This window comes from Oryctolagus cuniculus, chromosome X (assembly GCF_051225735.1).
Source record: "Oryctolagus cuniculus isolate XC-2025 breed Fujian yellow rabbit chromosome X, ASM5122573v1, whole genome shotgun sequence".
NCBI lineage: Eukaryota > Metazoa > Chordata > Mammalia > Lagomorpha > Leporidae > Oryctolagus > Oryctolagus cuniculus.
This window is the reverse complement of record NC_142888.1, coordinates 87,108,381-87,125,659: the sequence shown is the minus strand read 5'-3', so window position 1 is coordinate 87,125,659 and position 17,279 is coordinate 87,108,381. Positions and strand designations below refer to the sequence as shown.

At 38.3% G+C, this 17,279-nt stretch overlaps 1 protein-coding gene across 2 annotated transcripts in view; it reads left to right on the top strand.

Annotated features, from left to right (window-relative positions):
• Window positions 1–17,279, top strand: part of IL1RAPL2 (interleukin 1 receptor accessory protein like 2) — a 1,320,043-nt gene that overhangs the window by 1,259,944 nt on the left and 42,820 nt on the right. For both annotated transcript variants that reach the window (XM_008272830.5, XM_089324491.1), the window contains one exon: window positions 1,791–1,920. In XM_008272830.5, coding sequence (XP_008271052.1) covers window positions 1,791–1,920 — 130 coding nt within the window. The remainder of the gene's footprint in view (window positions 1–1,790; window positions 1,921–17,279) is intronic.

The following is a 17,279-nucleotide window of genomic DNA, read 5'->3' as shown; positions in this document are numbered from 1 at the left end:
ATAAATAATTTTTAAAAGTGCTTAATGTTAGCTAGAATTATTTAAGCACTGTAACACTAAAAATATAGATGAGATTGTAAGACTGAATTTTCCCTGTATGTACTTTTTATTGATATATTTGTAATAAAAAATTGTCTCTTTTGTATATTAAAATTTTCCTAAGAATCAGAAATTAATGTTCTTTTTTTAAAGATTTATTTATTTATTTGAAAGGCAGAGTTACAGGGAGAAAGAGGGAGAGGGAGACAGAGAGAGATCCTCCATCCGCTGGTTTAATTCCTAGATGGCCGCAAAGACCAGGGTTGGGCCAGACTGAAGCCAGGAGCCAGGGGCTTCAGTCCAGTCTCCTACATGGATGGCAGGATTCCAGGCACTTGTGCCATCTTCCACTGCTTTTCCCAGGCCAGGCCATTTCCAGGGAGCTGGATTGGAGGTGGAACAGCTGCGACTTGAACCAGTGACTATATGGCTTTACCCACTATGCCATAAGGCCGGCCCCAGAAACTATTACTCTACATACATACATACATAGAAGAAAGCAGGTTTAATATAGGGGAACTGGCTCATGTGATTATGTAGGTTGAGAAGTCTCACAATAGGCCACTCCAAGCTAGAAAGCCAGGGAAGTTTTAATGTGGCGCAGTGCAAATCATAAAGCCTCAGAACCAGAGAAGTTCATGATGTAGTTATCAGTCTAAGGCCAAATGCACAAAAACCGTGGGAGCATCTGGTGCAAACCATGAAATCCAAAGCCCAGAGAACCTGGAGTTCAAGTGAATGTGCAAGGGCAGAAGAAGGGTTTACCAGCTCCAGAAGAGGGAAGACAAGCAAATTTGAACTTCCTCTCCATTTTTCTTCTATCTTGAACCTCAGCCAACTGGATAATGCTCACTCAGCCCATCAAGTCAAATGCCAATCTCTTCTGAAAGTACCCTCATTCCCAGAAATGTTTTATCAGCTATCTAGACAGCCCTTATCCATTTGACACCTATAATTAAATAGCACAAGTTTTATTATGCAACTTTTCTTAAAATAGATAATAATCAGAAGAAACCAACTTTCCCTGTGAAATGTCAGTAATAGTAGATAGTGTATTATGACATGTCTTCCCACTTATCAAAAATTAACTTATACTTTTGATTAATGTCAACTTTAAGGGCAGATTCAAGTAAACAGTGCTTTATACTATCAATAAAAGGAAGATGAAAAAGGAATTCTTTCTATTTGATTATTTTCCATTAGTCCCTAGGAGGGAGGCAGTTAAAAAAAAGTTCTATTGAGTGGGCAATTAGCCTAGTGGTTAAGACTCCTGCATTCCATATCAGAGTATCTGGACTCAATTCTCTATGTCACTTGGTTCCCCAGCTTCCTGCTAGTACAGACTCTGGGAGGCAGCAGTGATATCAGACGTAATTGGTTTCATGCCACTCATGTGGGAGACCTGGATTATTTTCCTGGCTCCCAGTTTCAGCCCTAGCCCCCTGACCATTGCAGATATTTAGAGAATAAACCAGCAGATAGTATATTTATTTTTCACATGCACACAGGCACTCAAATAATTAATTTGAAAAACTGAGTAACTTATTTGCTCATTTGTGTAATACCTTGAATTTTTAAATTTCTAAGAGGACTTTATAATAATTTAAGATTTTTCTCATGTATAATGGTGATTAACAAAGGAGTTCAAAGTGTGTCATCTCTGAATTTTCCTTTTAGTGTTAAACGGTCCCATTCTGTCTCCCAATGAACACCAGGAATAATTTGCTTATTTCTTTTTCTTTCATTCTCAGGTAAACCTCTGAACATCCCTTGCAAAGCATTCTTTGGATTCAGTGGAGAGTCTGGACCAATGATCTACTGGATGAAAGGAGAGAAGTTTATTGAAGAACTGGCAGGTCATATTAGAGAAGGTGAAATAAGGTATGGAACTCGAATTGCTTATTTTTACTTCCTGTCTTTGCAGTTGAGCAATGAAACATTTGAGAAGGGATTCTACCCAAGATTTTAATTGCAACTCCAAATCATTCCATTCTCTAAAAGCTGATGTGGTGGGAAGGAAAAGGGTAACTACCTGAAGAAATGCAAATATGTAAGTGTCTAATCTATGGATGTTTTTCTCAGATTCCAAGAATATGGGTTTAGTGACCCTCTAAAAGCCACCTAAGAAAATTCCTTTGAAAGTTTTGATCACTGTTAACCCCATCCAGTCACTGTAAAGGTCTGAATGTTGCAGGTGACTCCTCAGGCCACTTAACAAATGATCATTTACTCTCTGGCAACAGACAACCTTCATATATCATGAGTGTAAAGCTTAAGTGGCAATAGTAAGCTGGAATTAAGCCAAAATAACTGTTGACTTTGGTCAAATAGTATTTCTTTTTCCCAGCATCCACTGCCCATCCTGAAACTGACTGCCCTTCAGTTTCACATCTCTTTAGACTTCACATTCTCCTATTACATCGATTCAATTGTTTTTCTCTTTCTATTCAGTACCTCCTAATTCGTACCAAAAAAAAAAAAAATACAAGATAGGTAATCTTTTCCCACATCACTTAGTCTGTGAGGTTTCCTTTTGGATTTCAGAGATAGTGTGTCCCTTATTTGTACAGAAATTAGCCTTTCTGCCCTCCATCCCATTAAGAGTCATGCAGTGGAAGTCAATCCAATATTTCACTGCAACTAATGTTAGAATGTGCTTTTTCAGTTTTCTTATTGAATATATGGTAATGTAAGTGAAACAAGTATACTTTACATTATTTACTATGATTAAATATAATTTATAATCACTTCTATGCCAACTTCTTTCCACGTGTCCACCCAATAATTCTACTTGAGCATTTCATAAATTTGAGGGCCCATGAATCCCTTGAGAGCCTATGCAAAATATTGACTATAGAAGCATAATTTAGGGAAAGTAGTACGTGAAAATGTGCTTGACATCATTAGTCATCAGGGAAATACAAATCAAAACCACATTGATACCACTGCATAACATTACGATGGCTATAAAAAATAAAGATTACAAAAAAATGTTGGCGAGGATGTAAAAGAGTTGAAAACCTCACATGCTGCTGGCAGCCACTTTGGATAGCAGTCTAGCAATGCCTCAAATGGTTGAGCAAAGAGTTACCATATAGTATAGCAGTGTACCTCCTAGGTATACAACCAAGAAAAATCAAAGTGTACATTCACACAAAAATTTGTGCATGAATGTTCATGGCAGCATTTTCAATAATAGGTGGACACAATCTAAATGTCTATCGACTAATGATGGGATAAATCAAGTCTAGAATATTCATATAAATGCAATATCATTTAACTATACAAAGGAACTTACATACACTATAATATGGTTGAATATTAAAAATATTACTATAAATCAAAGAATCCAGTCACAAAAGACTCTATATAAAATGATTGTATTTATATGAAGTGTCCAAAGTAGACAAATTTGTGGAGACCAGAAAGTAGAGTACTGGTTGCCTAGTGCTGATGTGGGGAATGGAGTGATAGGGCGTGACAACTAAAGAGTGTGGCCTTATCTTTTGCGGATGGTAAAATACAGCATAACATCAAATGCAGTATTATAAAATGTACAATTCACTGGCATTTAGTAAAATCCCAATGCTGTGCAGCCACGACTATGAGCAATCTACTCCCAGAACATTTTCATCATCCTGAAAGGAAACCCTGTACCCACTTTGTAGTCTGGGACTTCTTTTTGAGGTGATGAAAACATTATCAAGTGGCCATGGTTCTGGTTGTACTTATCTGTGAATATCCTAGGAGAGGCTAAGCAAAGAGGAACAATAAAAAAATTAAAATGATTGTGATAATATAAAGATGCAATTACAATCATCAAAGCAGTCTAAGAGTCATGGCTAAAAGTTAAAAGAGGAAATAAAATGAATTATTTAAAAATGTCCGATTACTCCAAAAGAATGCAGAAAAAGAACATAGGGAGGAAGAATGGCACAATTAGAAAGCTAACAACAAGATTACCTAAGAGCAATAAATTGTACAATTTCAATAGAAGTGTATGGTATGTAAATTATATCTCAATAAAGCCTTGGTTTTAAAAATAAACCTTTCTAATTGATTGCCTCATACAGAGCAGGTTTTTAGAAAAAAATAATTGATATACTACAAATAATTCTTAAGTATTCAAATAATATTTGAAATTTAAGGTTCCTAATTACTAACATTTTATTAGGCAATTTTAAGATTTGTTTGAAATTAATACAACTAAATTTCTTCAGAAGATACGTGTTTTAGGATTATTACCAATTTGCCTGCATGTAAAAGACCTTAAGTGCCGCTCTTCATTTTTCAGAACAAGAAACTGTTTCTCAAAAAGGCAAGTGATGGGTAGGCTGGTACATAGTAGCAGAATGTCCACTATCAAAAAGCTTAGAGCTCTGTTTTCTGGCAATTGGTGCTAATTAAATGAGCCTGAGATAATTATTTCTCCCATGTCTTGTATATGCCTCAGTGGAATTTTTAGAATAAACAACTTTATTGGGAGTATAATTGACATAAAATAAACAACTCTCAATTTAAAGTATGCAATCTGTAAGAGTTGGTTGATATATGTATTCACCTGTGAAACCATCACCCCCATGTGTCCCTGGGTGTCATCCTGGTGTCCCTTGGAAATCCATCACCCCTGCCCTTCTGCTACAACACTGATATCCCTATTGCTATAAATCTGCCTGATTGTTCTAGAGTTTTATATAAGCAAAAATAAGCAGGAGGCATTTGCTTTTGTCTGGATTATTTCACTTACTATAATTATTTTGAGGTATGTTCATTTTGTTATGTGTATCAGTAGTTCATTTTTATATGGATATACAATGGTTAAGTTATTCATTCACCTGCTGAAGGAAATTTAAGGCATTTCCAGTTTGGGCCTATTACAAATAAAGCTGCTATAAGCATTCACATACATCTTTGGATGCACATGTACATTATTTTTTCTTGGCCAAATACACAGGCAGGAAATTATAGAATAGGAATACATTTCGCCTTTGTAGTTCAATTTTAGCTACTTGTTTTAAAACGAGCATTATTTTTAGAATAATTTTTGATGGAGTCAGCAACGCTGTGGTGCAGCAGGTTAAGCTGCTGCCTGCAGTGCCCATATCACATATGGGCACTGGCCTGAGTCCCAGAAGCTCCATCCAGTCCAACTTCCTGCTGATGTTCCTGGAAAGGCAATGGAAGACGGCCCGATTTCTTGGGTCCCTGCACCCATGTAGAAGACCCAGATGAGGCTCCTGGTTCCTGGCTTCAGCCAGGCCCAGCCATAGCTGTTGAGGCTATTTGGAGAGTGAACCAGTGGATAGACGATATCTCTGTCTCTCTCTCTCTCTCTGTCTCTGTCTCTCTGTCTCTGTGGGGGGGGGGGTGTGGGGGTGTGGGGGGGTGTGTATATAACTCTGCCTTTCAAATAAATAAATACATATTTTAAAAAGAATAATTTTTGATTTACTGAAAAATTAAGATACTATAGAGAGTTCCTAAATTCTCCATACCCAGTTTCCCTTCAGTTTCCCTTGTTATTATTATCTTAAGTCGCTATGGCACATTTGTTACAATAAATGAACAAAAATATTGATATATTATTAGTAGCTAAAATTGTTGCCCTAATCAGATTCCCTTAGTTTTTGCCTACTGCCCCTTCTCTAGGATTATTTGAATTTTCAAACTTTGCCTAACTATATTCTAAAGTTGTTACATGATTTTACAAAACAAAATGATGTGCCAGCAAATGGTTAGAGTTGGTGGGAGACAAAACATGCACACACGAAATGGTTAAATCTAGAGCAGCCTTCTATATTTAGTGCCAAATAAGTCTACCACCTGGCAAGTGCTGTAGGAGGTCATCCTTTCAGGATTTCCAAAATCCCTTTTTTTTACACATCTCCTTTCTTTATCCCCCTTAACCCCTGTCCCCCACAGTAAAAAAAAAAAAGGTATATAACTATATTTTATGTAGAGGAAAATAAGAAACTTATTTTCAAAAGTTCATAAAACTCTGCTCGCTAACTAGAGACACCTTCAGAAAAGTGCAAGCAAAGAGGCAGAATTCCTGGCCAACATAAACACACAGTTGGCCATTTTGTAATATTAATTGTGTGATCCACGATCTACTTGGGAGCATGTGTGGGTTCTGGAATTCCTTCAGGCCATGGCCATTTATGCTAACACAGGACTTAATTACTTGGTCCTGTCTTCTAGCCTCCAGAGCAAATGTCCTTGAAACAAAGCATACAAGATTTTTTTTTTTTAACACAGCATGGCCGACTGGAACAAATCTGGCAGTTTTATAGAAAAACATTTGTTAATGATCCCATTAGTTTAACCAAGAGAAGATCTACATTCTTTCATGGCCCAGACAGTTTCTCCAAAGGAAACAGTTGTGAAGGCATAATGCTGAGGATTTTAATGAAGGCCATGCTCTTAAAAGCATTTCTGGAAACACAATTACTTCTGGGTCCATGACTCTCCTTCAGAATTGTCTTAGTGTATTTAGGCTACTATAAAAAATACCTTAGGTGAAATAATTTATAAACAACAGAAATTTGTCACAATTCTAGAGGCTGGAATCGCTGCTCAAGGTATCAGCAGATTCACTGTATGGTGAGGGACAGTTCTTAGATGACAACTTCTGTGTGTCCTCAGTGGCAGAAGAAGCAAGGGAACTCGGTCCAGCCTGTTTTTTTTTTTTTTTTCCAGCCTGTTTTGTGAAGGCATTGATCTCATTCAAGAGAGTGTAGCCTTCATGACTTAATCATTTCCCAAACCCTTCCCCCAACTCCCTCCCCCACCCCATCACCTTGAGCACTAGGTTCCAACACAGGAACTTTGGGAAAGTGCTAACATTCAGACCATAGCAAGAGCATTATCTTAAGCTCATGTTAGTTTAACCACAGCTATTGTGCCACACATGCATGTCGCTAGTGCGTTAGCCAGTAGATCTAAGTAGGGATGTGAAGAAATAGTCCTCAGGCAGTTGACCTGTGGAGAAGCTGCCCAGTGATACTGGATCTGGCAGGAGGATGGGCCCCTCTGCCTAGGTTCTCAATTTCCTGGGTAGCAGCTTGATCCTAGAGGTGTGTGTTACAAGTTTTTATCTCTTAGTATTGCCACAGAGGAATAGAGGACTTAAAAATAATTACCAAGAAGTAAACTGGGATATTTACTGGGAAATTGGTGAGATAATGTCACTCAGACTAGCATATACAATCTCTGCATTCAGTGGTTCCCCTGTGGCTTCACTAGCATATTAGATCAAATCCTGGTCAGGGTTTTAGAGTTCTCATTTGTTTGCTCTCTGGGTCACTTTGACCTCTGCAGTCCTTAGCATCTCATTGCCAAAGCACTTAGACCCCTCTCTGGGCCTAGAGATTCCCCTTTATCCCCTTTTAAGCAGAGATTGGCACAGCCCTCCTGTGTCTGATGTTGCTAAGATACTGAGCCCCAAGGAAATCTGAACCCAAATGTAGTATCCATTCACAATTGCCAACCTGTCCCACGCAACTGCATCACAACCCTTCCCACGCAACTGCATCACAACCCTTCCACTGACCCCAGGAGGGATAATTTGCAAAGATGGTTAGGGAATTTCATGTGTGCAGTAGCAGAAGCTGCGATTGTGCAAGTTTGCTTATTTTTTCTACCATTTTTTTAAGTCATTCCCACAAGCTGTTCTGTGCAAGCTCTACCATGTCTATTTGGAGAAGTCAAATAATTATTTGGAGGACACCCAGTGGGAGCCATCATTAAGAGAAGACTTCCTAATTTCTGTCCCTCTGTTAAAACTTAATGGAGACTGCTTATACAATGGGATTAGAGAGCTCATAGAAAAAGTACCAGGATTTTTGGGGGTGAGCATCCTAGGATGACCACCTCAGTTCCACACCTCTGCAGAACTTCCTTTTAATTCACATTACAAGAAGCTTGAGAATTTTTTTTGAAAAAATTAAGAATTTGCTAGATAGGTATGTATTCTATAATCCTAGTAAAAATGCCAGAAGAAAAAAACCAGTCCTATTAAACAAGAAATAATAGTCTTTAAGATTGCCTGCAGGGTTGTGAATTGTATCTGATTGTGAAGGAGACAGCATGAATTTCAAGACAATTGCTTTGTCCCAACAGAGAGTAATTTTCGATTATAAACCTCACTTTACAAATCACTCCATCAATACCTAATGCTTTCCTCAGGCAATACTATAAAACAGTTTACCAAATCTTTTATAATTCTTGACCTGAAAAACATATTCAATTTATGTTGAGTTTTTTTTTAGAAAATCTTGTTAACATGCAAATAATTTCATTTACGTTCAATTCCTGAAACGCTGCTGCGAGTGCAATATAGGTTTCCTTTGTTTTTAGTTTTTGTTTCTTCATTCTTTAGTTTTTGCTTTCATCATTTTCTGGTCCTTTGTTCCATCCCTTTACCTTAATATTATCTTCCTGAATGGGTGAAATGTTCTAACAAAAGGGAGAATGTGACATAGGCATGAAAAGCTTTTATTATTAAAATAAGGTGAACCTATCTTAAAGACCCAAATAGCCTACTAATAATCCATCCTTTAAAAACAAAAATACAACAGGGGCCTGTGCTGTGGCATAGCAGGTAAAGCCACTGCCTGCAGTGCTGGAATCCCATGTTGGTGCCAGTTTTGTGTCGTGGATGCTCCACTTCCAATCCAGATCTCTGCTGTGGCCTAGGAAAGCAGTGGAAGATGGTCCAAGTCCTTGGACCCCTGCACCCTCGTGGGAGACCTGAAAGAAGCTCTCAGCTTCTGGTTTCTGATCGGCCCAGCTCCAGCCATTGCAGCCATTTGGGGAGTGAACCAGCGGATGGAGGACCTCTTTTTCTCTGTCTCTCTCTCTCTCTTTCTCTCTCTCTCTGCCTCAGCCTCTCTATAGCTCTGCCTTTCAAATAGATAGATAAATCTTTTTTAAAAAGGTACAACAACAAACAGTATGGAGCTGTGAATATGTACATTGTCCCCAAAGTACTGTTATGCATTTCTTGACAATAAGCATACATTCTGAAAAATGCCTTGCTATATGATTTTGTTGTTCAAATACCATAGAGTATATTTACACAACTTAAGATGACTATGACATCAGGCAATATAATCTTATGGGACTGCTATTGTATATGCGGTCCCTCACTGACCAAAGCATTGTTGTGTAATACATGACTGCATAGAGGAAATAACTGGAGTCTCAAGCAGTCTTGAGCAACATAATGGGCTCTGTTTGGACAACTTCCCACATAATTTTTTAGTTCCTTAAGGCAGTTAGCCTTCTTAAGGTTGGGCTTCAAAAAATAATCTTTTCTCCCACATTTAGACCATGCTAGTGGAAGACAGAACACTGATCAATCAATCACTTTGCCTTTGATTTAAACAAACTGCAAATCTCATCCGTCTATACGTGAATGTAGATTTTGTGAATCATGAGGACGCTTCAATGGAAAAGAGAAATTCTATAGGCCTTATAATTTTACATAGGGCAAACCTTAGTTATCAGTTATCTGAAGGATCATTTCTGGAGGAGTGTTGGCTACTGTTAATGATTCCAGGGTGGGTCTTATTCTTGACCTATGCATAAAATACTCAAAGACTGCCTGACACAGTTTTTACCTCTGTTCATTCACAGAGCAGACTCTCCAGGCCCTATCTTGATTATGTGGTCTTAGACTGTAAGCTGCTCCAGGCAAGAACCTATAATTGGTAAATCATATTAATAAGAATAATTCATTTCATGTTTTTATAATGCAATTATAAAAGCTTTTGGGCATCCTAAATTACATTGCTTTCTAATGATAGCAATCTGAAATAAATAGTATTAGCTTTATTTTGCAGATACTGAAATGGACGTGTAGAAACTGAGGAAGAAATGCTCTTGAATGGTTCACAGTTTCTGTAGGGCTACATAGAATTCATCAAAATACAACCAGCAAGAAGCTTCCATTGTCCAGAAGGTTTTGTTGTACTCCACATTTAGACTGTGAAAAGTACAAACTTGCCTGGAACTGAAAGAGTGAAAATCAGTATAGACTGAGAATAAGCAGTCCTGCAATTAATCAGGCTGGGAGGACAGACAGATAAAGCCAGCTGCAAAGTTAACAGAAAACATTGTTTCTTCCAAGGTCAGGCAGCAGTTGTAAAATGCTGCAACGACCCCCACCTCCTTTGCAGGCCTCCTGCTTTCCTACTAGTCATGTCCCAGACCTGCTTGACTGTAGCCATCCAGTTTTAGTGTGGAGGATACATTCCCAGACCCCCGTGGATGCCCAAAAGTGCAGCTATTACTGCACCCTGGATATACTATGTTTTTTTTTTCCCAAACACACATTCCTATGATAAGGTTTATAAATTAGGCACAGTGAGATATTAGCAATAATAATAAAATGGAATAATTACAACAGCATATTCTCATAAATTTATTTAAATCATTTAGGTTGTTTACATCTGAAATTTTCCATTTAATATTTTTGGACTCTGGTTGGCCACAACCAAGTGAAAATGCAGAAAGTAAACCCATGGATAAGGGAGGACTGAAGTATTTGATCTATTTCTGGAGATACCCTTGCTTCAAGGCAGAGCTCAACCTTAGTCAATCCCGCCTTCTCCTATCTCTGCTTAAGCATTACGAAATATTAAAAAAATGTCTTTCTTCCTTTGTTCAATCAAAGATTGGTCCACAGTTCCTTTGGAGAGCCCCTTCCCTCATATGTTGAGTTAACAAGTCTCATTTTGTCAGACCGCAGTTTTCAAAAGATAGATTTTGGTTGATTAAAAGACATTTTAGCCGGCGCCGAGGCTCGCTAGGCTAACCCTCCGCCTTGAGGCACCGGCACACCGGGTTCTAGTCCTGGTCTGGGCGCCGGATTCTGTCCTGGTTGCCCCTCTTCCAGGCCAGCTCTCTGCTGTGGCCCGGGAGTGCAGTGGAGGATGGCCCAAGTGCTTGGGCCCTGCACCCCATGGGAGACCAGGAGAAGCACCTGGCTCCTGCCATCAGATCAGCGCGGTGCGCCGGCCACAGTGGCTATTGGAGGGTGAACCAACGGTAAAGGAAGACCTTTCTCTCTGTCTCTCTCTCTCACTGTCCACTCTGCCTGTCAAAAAAAAAAAGACATTTCAAAAACATAATTTTATGCTTCATATTCTCAATCATGGTTCCTGGGCAAAGATTATTCGTACTAAGAATAATGACACAGAGAGACTGCAAGATACTTAGACAGCAGAGGAGGACTCCATTTAGTTCAAGGGACCATTTACAATGAATGGAAATTAGACTTATACATTTTAGCATAATTTGTTTCAATTAAAAAAACAATAGAACTTTCAATTTAAATCTCAAGTGAACAGAAAATGCAATTTGCCAGAATCTCCATCTCTGAACAATTCCATTAGCCAATTTTTCACTAAGATTGCATTATATTTGTGTTCTTTATCTCAATACTATGTCATCATTCCCTGAAGCATTACTTCTATTAGATTATGATCTTTGGGAGGAAGGGAGCATCTGTGTGCAAAGATTAGTACAGTATGTAGCATAGCACATTGTTGCTTACTAATAAACACTGTCTTAAAGGTTTGACTTAACAATATTTTGTGTTTACAGTGGTGCCAAAGCAATACGCCTTCAGTTACCAGTACTTCAAATTTTGAGTTTGGATTTTTTTACCACGCTAGTTATAGGTGCAATGATACTCTCTGATGATGTTGGGTAGCTGCAGTGAGCTGCAGTTTCTGGTCAACCCAGTGATTGTCAGGAAAAACAATTGATATTCAACAATATGGCTAAGTGGTGATGTTAGGTGAGGTATATTAAATGCATTTACAATTTACCATATTTTCAATGGACAGTAGGTTATCAGGCTTTAACACCATGATAAATTGAGGAACATTTGTACTGTTTGATGATAATGATGATCATGATAATGAGAGCAGTGGTGGTAGTAGTGGTGTTGGAGATATGGACACACACTTCAGAGCATGTACTGTGGGCTCTCTGGTGGCAGTTGAGTATCATTATTAAAAATCAAAAGCACTATTACTACTAGAAAAAATTGGAAAGTAGTTTGGAATTTTCTTGCTAATGAAATACAATTGTTTCTTGGTGTCTATGGGAGATTGGTTGCAGAACCTCCTGCAGATACCAAAATCTATGGATGTTCATGTCCCCCATGTAATATCACATATATTTGCATATAATTTAAGCATATTGTCCCATATACTTTAAATCATGTCTAGATTACTTACAAATCCTAGTGCTATGTAAACACTATATAAAACGTTATATTATATTTCGTAGGGATTAATGGTATCCATACACAGTATGTACATGTTCAGTATAGACACAATTTTTCTTTTTCTAAACATTTTTGATCCACCCTTGGCTGAATTTTTGGATGCAGAATACATGGATACAGAAAGCTGACTATATTTACTTTTCTATTTTTTGATTCACTGACAAGGTTAAATTTTATTAGAGAAAGTCAATAATGAGAGGTAATATAAAACAGTTTGAGAGAATATTGGTTTTATTAATATATCTTAGCTATTCTAGCTTACCATAATGCTAGACACATAGATCTTTTAAAAGATCTGTTTAATGGTATTGAATTAACTAAATTGCAATAATATAGTGTCTTTCCACTGTTACATACCACAGACACACATTTTCAGAGCAGATTGAGGTTCATAGGAAAGCTGAGTGTAAAGTTCAAAGTTCCCATAATACCCCTTGTCCCAAGGTCACACACAGTCAAAATGTAGCACTACAGTGCTATACATGGTACAATCAATGAACCTATATTGACAGTTCTTATCAGCTAAACTCCATAGTTCACAGTAAATTTCACTCCTAGTGGTGTGCAGTCTATGGGTATTTTTTTGTTTTATATTTATTTAAAATTTTAATTAATACAAAAAGAACAGATTTCATGTATTTCATGGGTACAATTCTTTTTTAATTTTTAATTAGTTTTTTAACAGATTCAATGTGATTTGTAGATACAATTCTTTTTTTTTTTTTTTTTGACAGGCAGAGTGGACAGTGAGAGAGAGAGAGAGACAGAGAGAAAGGTCTTCCTTTACCGTTGGTTCACCCTCCAATGGCCGCTGTGGCTGCCGGCGCACCGCGCTGATCTGATGGCAGGAGCCAGGTGCTTCTCCTGGTCTCCCATGGGGTGCAGGGCCCAAGCACTTGGGCCATCCTCCACTGCACTCCAGGGCCACAGCAGAGAGCTGGCCTGGAAGAGGGGCAACCGGGACTAGAACCTGGTGTGCCGGCGCCGCAAGGTGGAGGATTAGCCTATTGAGCCGTGGTGCCGGCCTGTAGATACAATTCTAAGAACATAAGTCTATAGGTTTTGACAAGCATAAAACATTTCACTGCCCTAGAAATCCTCTGTATCCCAACTATTCCATCCCCCTAAATACCCTGGAAACTCCTGTATTCTTGCCTTTTCTAGAATAAGACATAGTTGCCCCACATTTGCAGAATACATTTTCTTTTCATCAGTGCATGGAATTTTCTCTACAGTGGACCATATTCTAGGCTGTAAAGCAAGTCTCAGCAAATTCAAAAATTAAGCACACACAAAGAAATACTTCTAGTGTAATACTTTCTGAAAAGATGAAGGAGAATTATTTATTATGTAATAGACATTATTTAATTTAGTTTTAGATTCGCTGCAAAGTTGAGCAGATAAGGAGGTAAATTTATGCTGTATGTTTTTGCCACAATAAAAATACTGAGGGACAGGCCTTTTGCCTAGTATTTAAGACACCCCTTGGGACATCCACATCCCACACCAGAGTACCTAGGTTCAAATCCCAGCTCTGGCTCCTGATTCCAACTTCCTGTTAATGTTTATCCTGAGAGGCAGCAGATGATGGCTCAAGTCTTGTGTTCCTGCTACCCACATGGGAGACCAGGACAGAGTTCCCAGCTCCCAGCCTTGACATAATTCAGCTGTTTCAGACATTTAAGAAGTAAATTAGTGGGTGGGGATTCCCTCTCTCTATATATAATATATAAATAAAAACATTTAGGAACAAAAAGTACAGAGAATTTCTGTACACTTTTTTTTGCCTCTCCTCTCAGTTTTTGCTATTATTACCATCTTGCATTAATGTGTTACCTTTGTTACAACTGATGAAATACTACTGGTATATTACAATCAGCTAATGTTCATATTTTATGTTAGTTTTTGCTCTTTGTATTATACAGTTCTGTGGGTTTTTGACAGATGTATAATATCATTTGTCTGTCATAACAGTATTGAACAGAATGCTTTTGCTGTCCTGAAAATCCTCTATGCTCTGATGGTTATTACTCCCCACCCTACCCCAACTCTCTGATAACCAGTGATTTTGCTGTCTCTATAATGTTGCCCTTTCCTAAGTGTCAAATTGTTGGAATCATACAGTATGTAGTACTTCCAGACTGGCACCTAATGTTCTTCCATGTATAATTTTTTATCTTAAGAACTCATGTCATTTTATCACTTAATAATATTCCACTGTCTGGATGTAGCAGAGTTATTTATCCATTTACCTATTTAATTATATCTTGGCTGCTTCCAAATTTTGGTTGTTATGAATAAAGCTGCTATCAACACTTGTGCCTGTGTGTGGTTATTTGGACTAGTTGTTAAATTGCTGCTTGGGATGCCTGCTTCCTGTATTAGAGTACCTGGGTTTGAGTCCTAATTCTTCTTCTGATTCCAGCTTCTTGCTAATAAGCAACCTGGGAGGCATCAAGAGATGGTTCAAATAGTTGTATCCCTGCCATCCCTATGGGAAACCTGGATGGAGTTCTTGAATCCTGGTATTGACTTGCTCCAGCCCTGGTTTTTGCAGGCATTTGAGGAATGAACCAATGAATGGGAGAGCTCTTTCTGTCTCTCTGATACTCTGCCTTTCAAATAAATAAATAGATGATAGATAGATAGATAGATAGATAATTATAAATACTTAGGTACAGGTTTTTGTGTAACTAAAAAGTCTAACTGTTTAATAGATCATATGTTAAGACAATATTTAGCTCTGTAAAAAACTGAAAAAATATCTTTCAAAGTGGCAATAGAATTTTGTATTCCCACCAGCAATGAATGAGAACTCCTGTTGCTCTATATCCTTGCCAACATTTAGTGTTATCAGTATACTGGATTTTAGCCATTCCGATGGATCCACAGTATATGTAATTTTCTTCATTTAAAATTCTCTAATGACATGATATTGAGCATATACTCAGATGCTTATTTGCTATCTGGATATGTCCTTTTTTAAAGATTTATTTTTATTTTCTTTGAACGACAGAGTTACAGAGAGAGGTAGACAGAAAAAGGTCTTCCATCCGCTGGTTCACTCCCCAGATGGCCACAACGGCCAGAGCTGTGCCAATCCAAAGCCAGAAGCCAGGAGCTGCTTCTGGGTCTGCCACATGGGTGCAGGGGCCCAAGGACTTGGGCCATCTTCTACTGCTTTCCCAGGCCATAGCAGAGAGCTGGATTGGAAGAGGAACAGCCAGGACTCGAACTGGCGCCCATATGGGATGCCGGCGCTTCAGGCCAGGACTTTAACCTGCTGCACCACAGCACCGATCCCTGCTATCTGGATATCTTTTTTCATGAGGTGTCTGTTTGGCTCTTTTGTCCAGTTTTTAATTTCATTGTTAGTTTTCTTACTGCTGAGTTTTAAGAAATCTTTGTAGATGTTTATATCCAAGTCCTTTAACAGAGTGTGTTTTGCATATATTTCCACTCACTCTGTAGCTTGTCTTTTCATTCTTAACTCTGTCACAGGAACATATGTTTTTAATTTAAATGAAATCAGATTTATAATTATTTTATTTATTTGAATGGGAGGGAGGCAGCTGGGGCTGGACCAGGCTGAAGCCAGGGGCCTAGAACTCAATCCAGGTCTCCCTCCTGAGCTTAGAATGAAAACATTCAATTTGTCACCATGAGGGATGATGTTAGCTCCAGGTCTCTTACAGATGTAAGTTTCCCTCTGTTTCTGATTTGCAGAAAGGTTTTATCATGGATATGTCTTTGGTATACAGGCTTAACACAACCCCAGTGAAATATTCAGGAACTTATTTTATAAATATTGATAAACTCTCCATGGTGTCAGTGGTTGAGACCTCTCTTTCATTCCTTTATTTCATAATTTAGTGATTTGTGTCTTTTCTCTTTATTCCTTGACTCTGCCTAGAGGCTCATTAATCTTATTGTTTGTTTGCAGAGAACTAGCTTTGGATTTTGTTGATATTTTCTGTTGCTTCCCTGTTGTTTATTTCATTTATTTCTGGTCTGATTTTTATAATGTCTTTTCTTTTTTTACTTTGGATTACATTTGTTTCCCTTTTCTGGTTTCCTAAAGTAGAAGCATAACTTTCTGACTTTAAATATTCTTTTCAAATATATGCATGTGCTGCTATCAATTTCCCTGTAAGCACTGCTTTGCTGTATGCCACAAATTTTCATTTTCATTTTCATTTTATTTTCCAATGTGTCTAAATTTCTCTTGAGACTTTTTTTAAAGATTAATTTATTTATATGAAAGTCAGAGTTACACAGAAACAGGAGAGGCAGAGAGAAAAAGAGAGAGGTCTTCCATCCGCTGGTTCACTCCCCAATTGGCCACAATGGCCAGAGTTGTGCTGATCCAAATCCAGGAGCCAGGAGCTTCCTCCTGGTCTCCCACGTGGGTGCAGGGGCCCAAGGACTTGGGCCATCTTCTACTGCTTTCCCAGGCCATAGCAGAGAGCTGGATTGGAAGTGGAGCAGCTGGGACTCAATCCGGCACCCATATGGGATGCCAGCACTTCAGACCAGGGTGTTAACCCACTGCACCACAGCGCCGGCCCCTCTCTTGAGACTTCTTTGACTTATATGTTACTTAGAAGTGTGTTGTTTCCTCTCCAAATAGTGATAGCTATCTTCGTGCTACTGATTTCTAGTTAAATTTGATTGAGATGTGGGATTAAATTGTGTATAATATCTATGCTTTAAAATGTGTTAAAGTACACTGTATGGCACAAACTGATCTGTTTTGGTGAGTGTTCTATATAAGCTTGAGAAGAACATGTATTCTGCTGTTGTTTAATGCAGTATTTTTTTTAAAAAAAAGATTTATTTGAAAGGTAAAGTTAAGAGAGAGAGAAAGAGATCTTCCACCTGCTGGTTCACTCTCCAAATGGCTGTGACAGCCAGAGCTGAGCTGACCCAAAAACAGGAG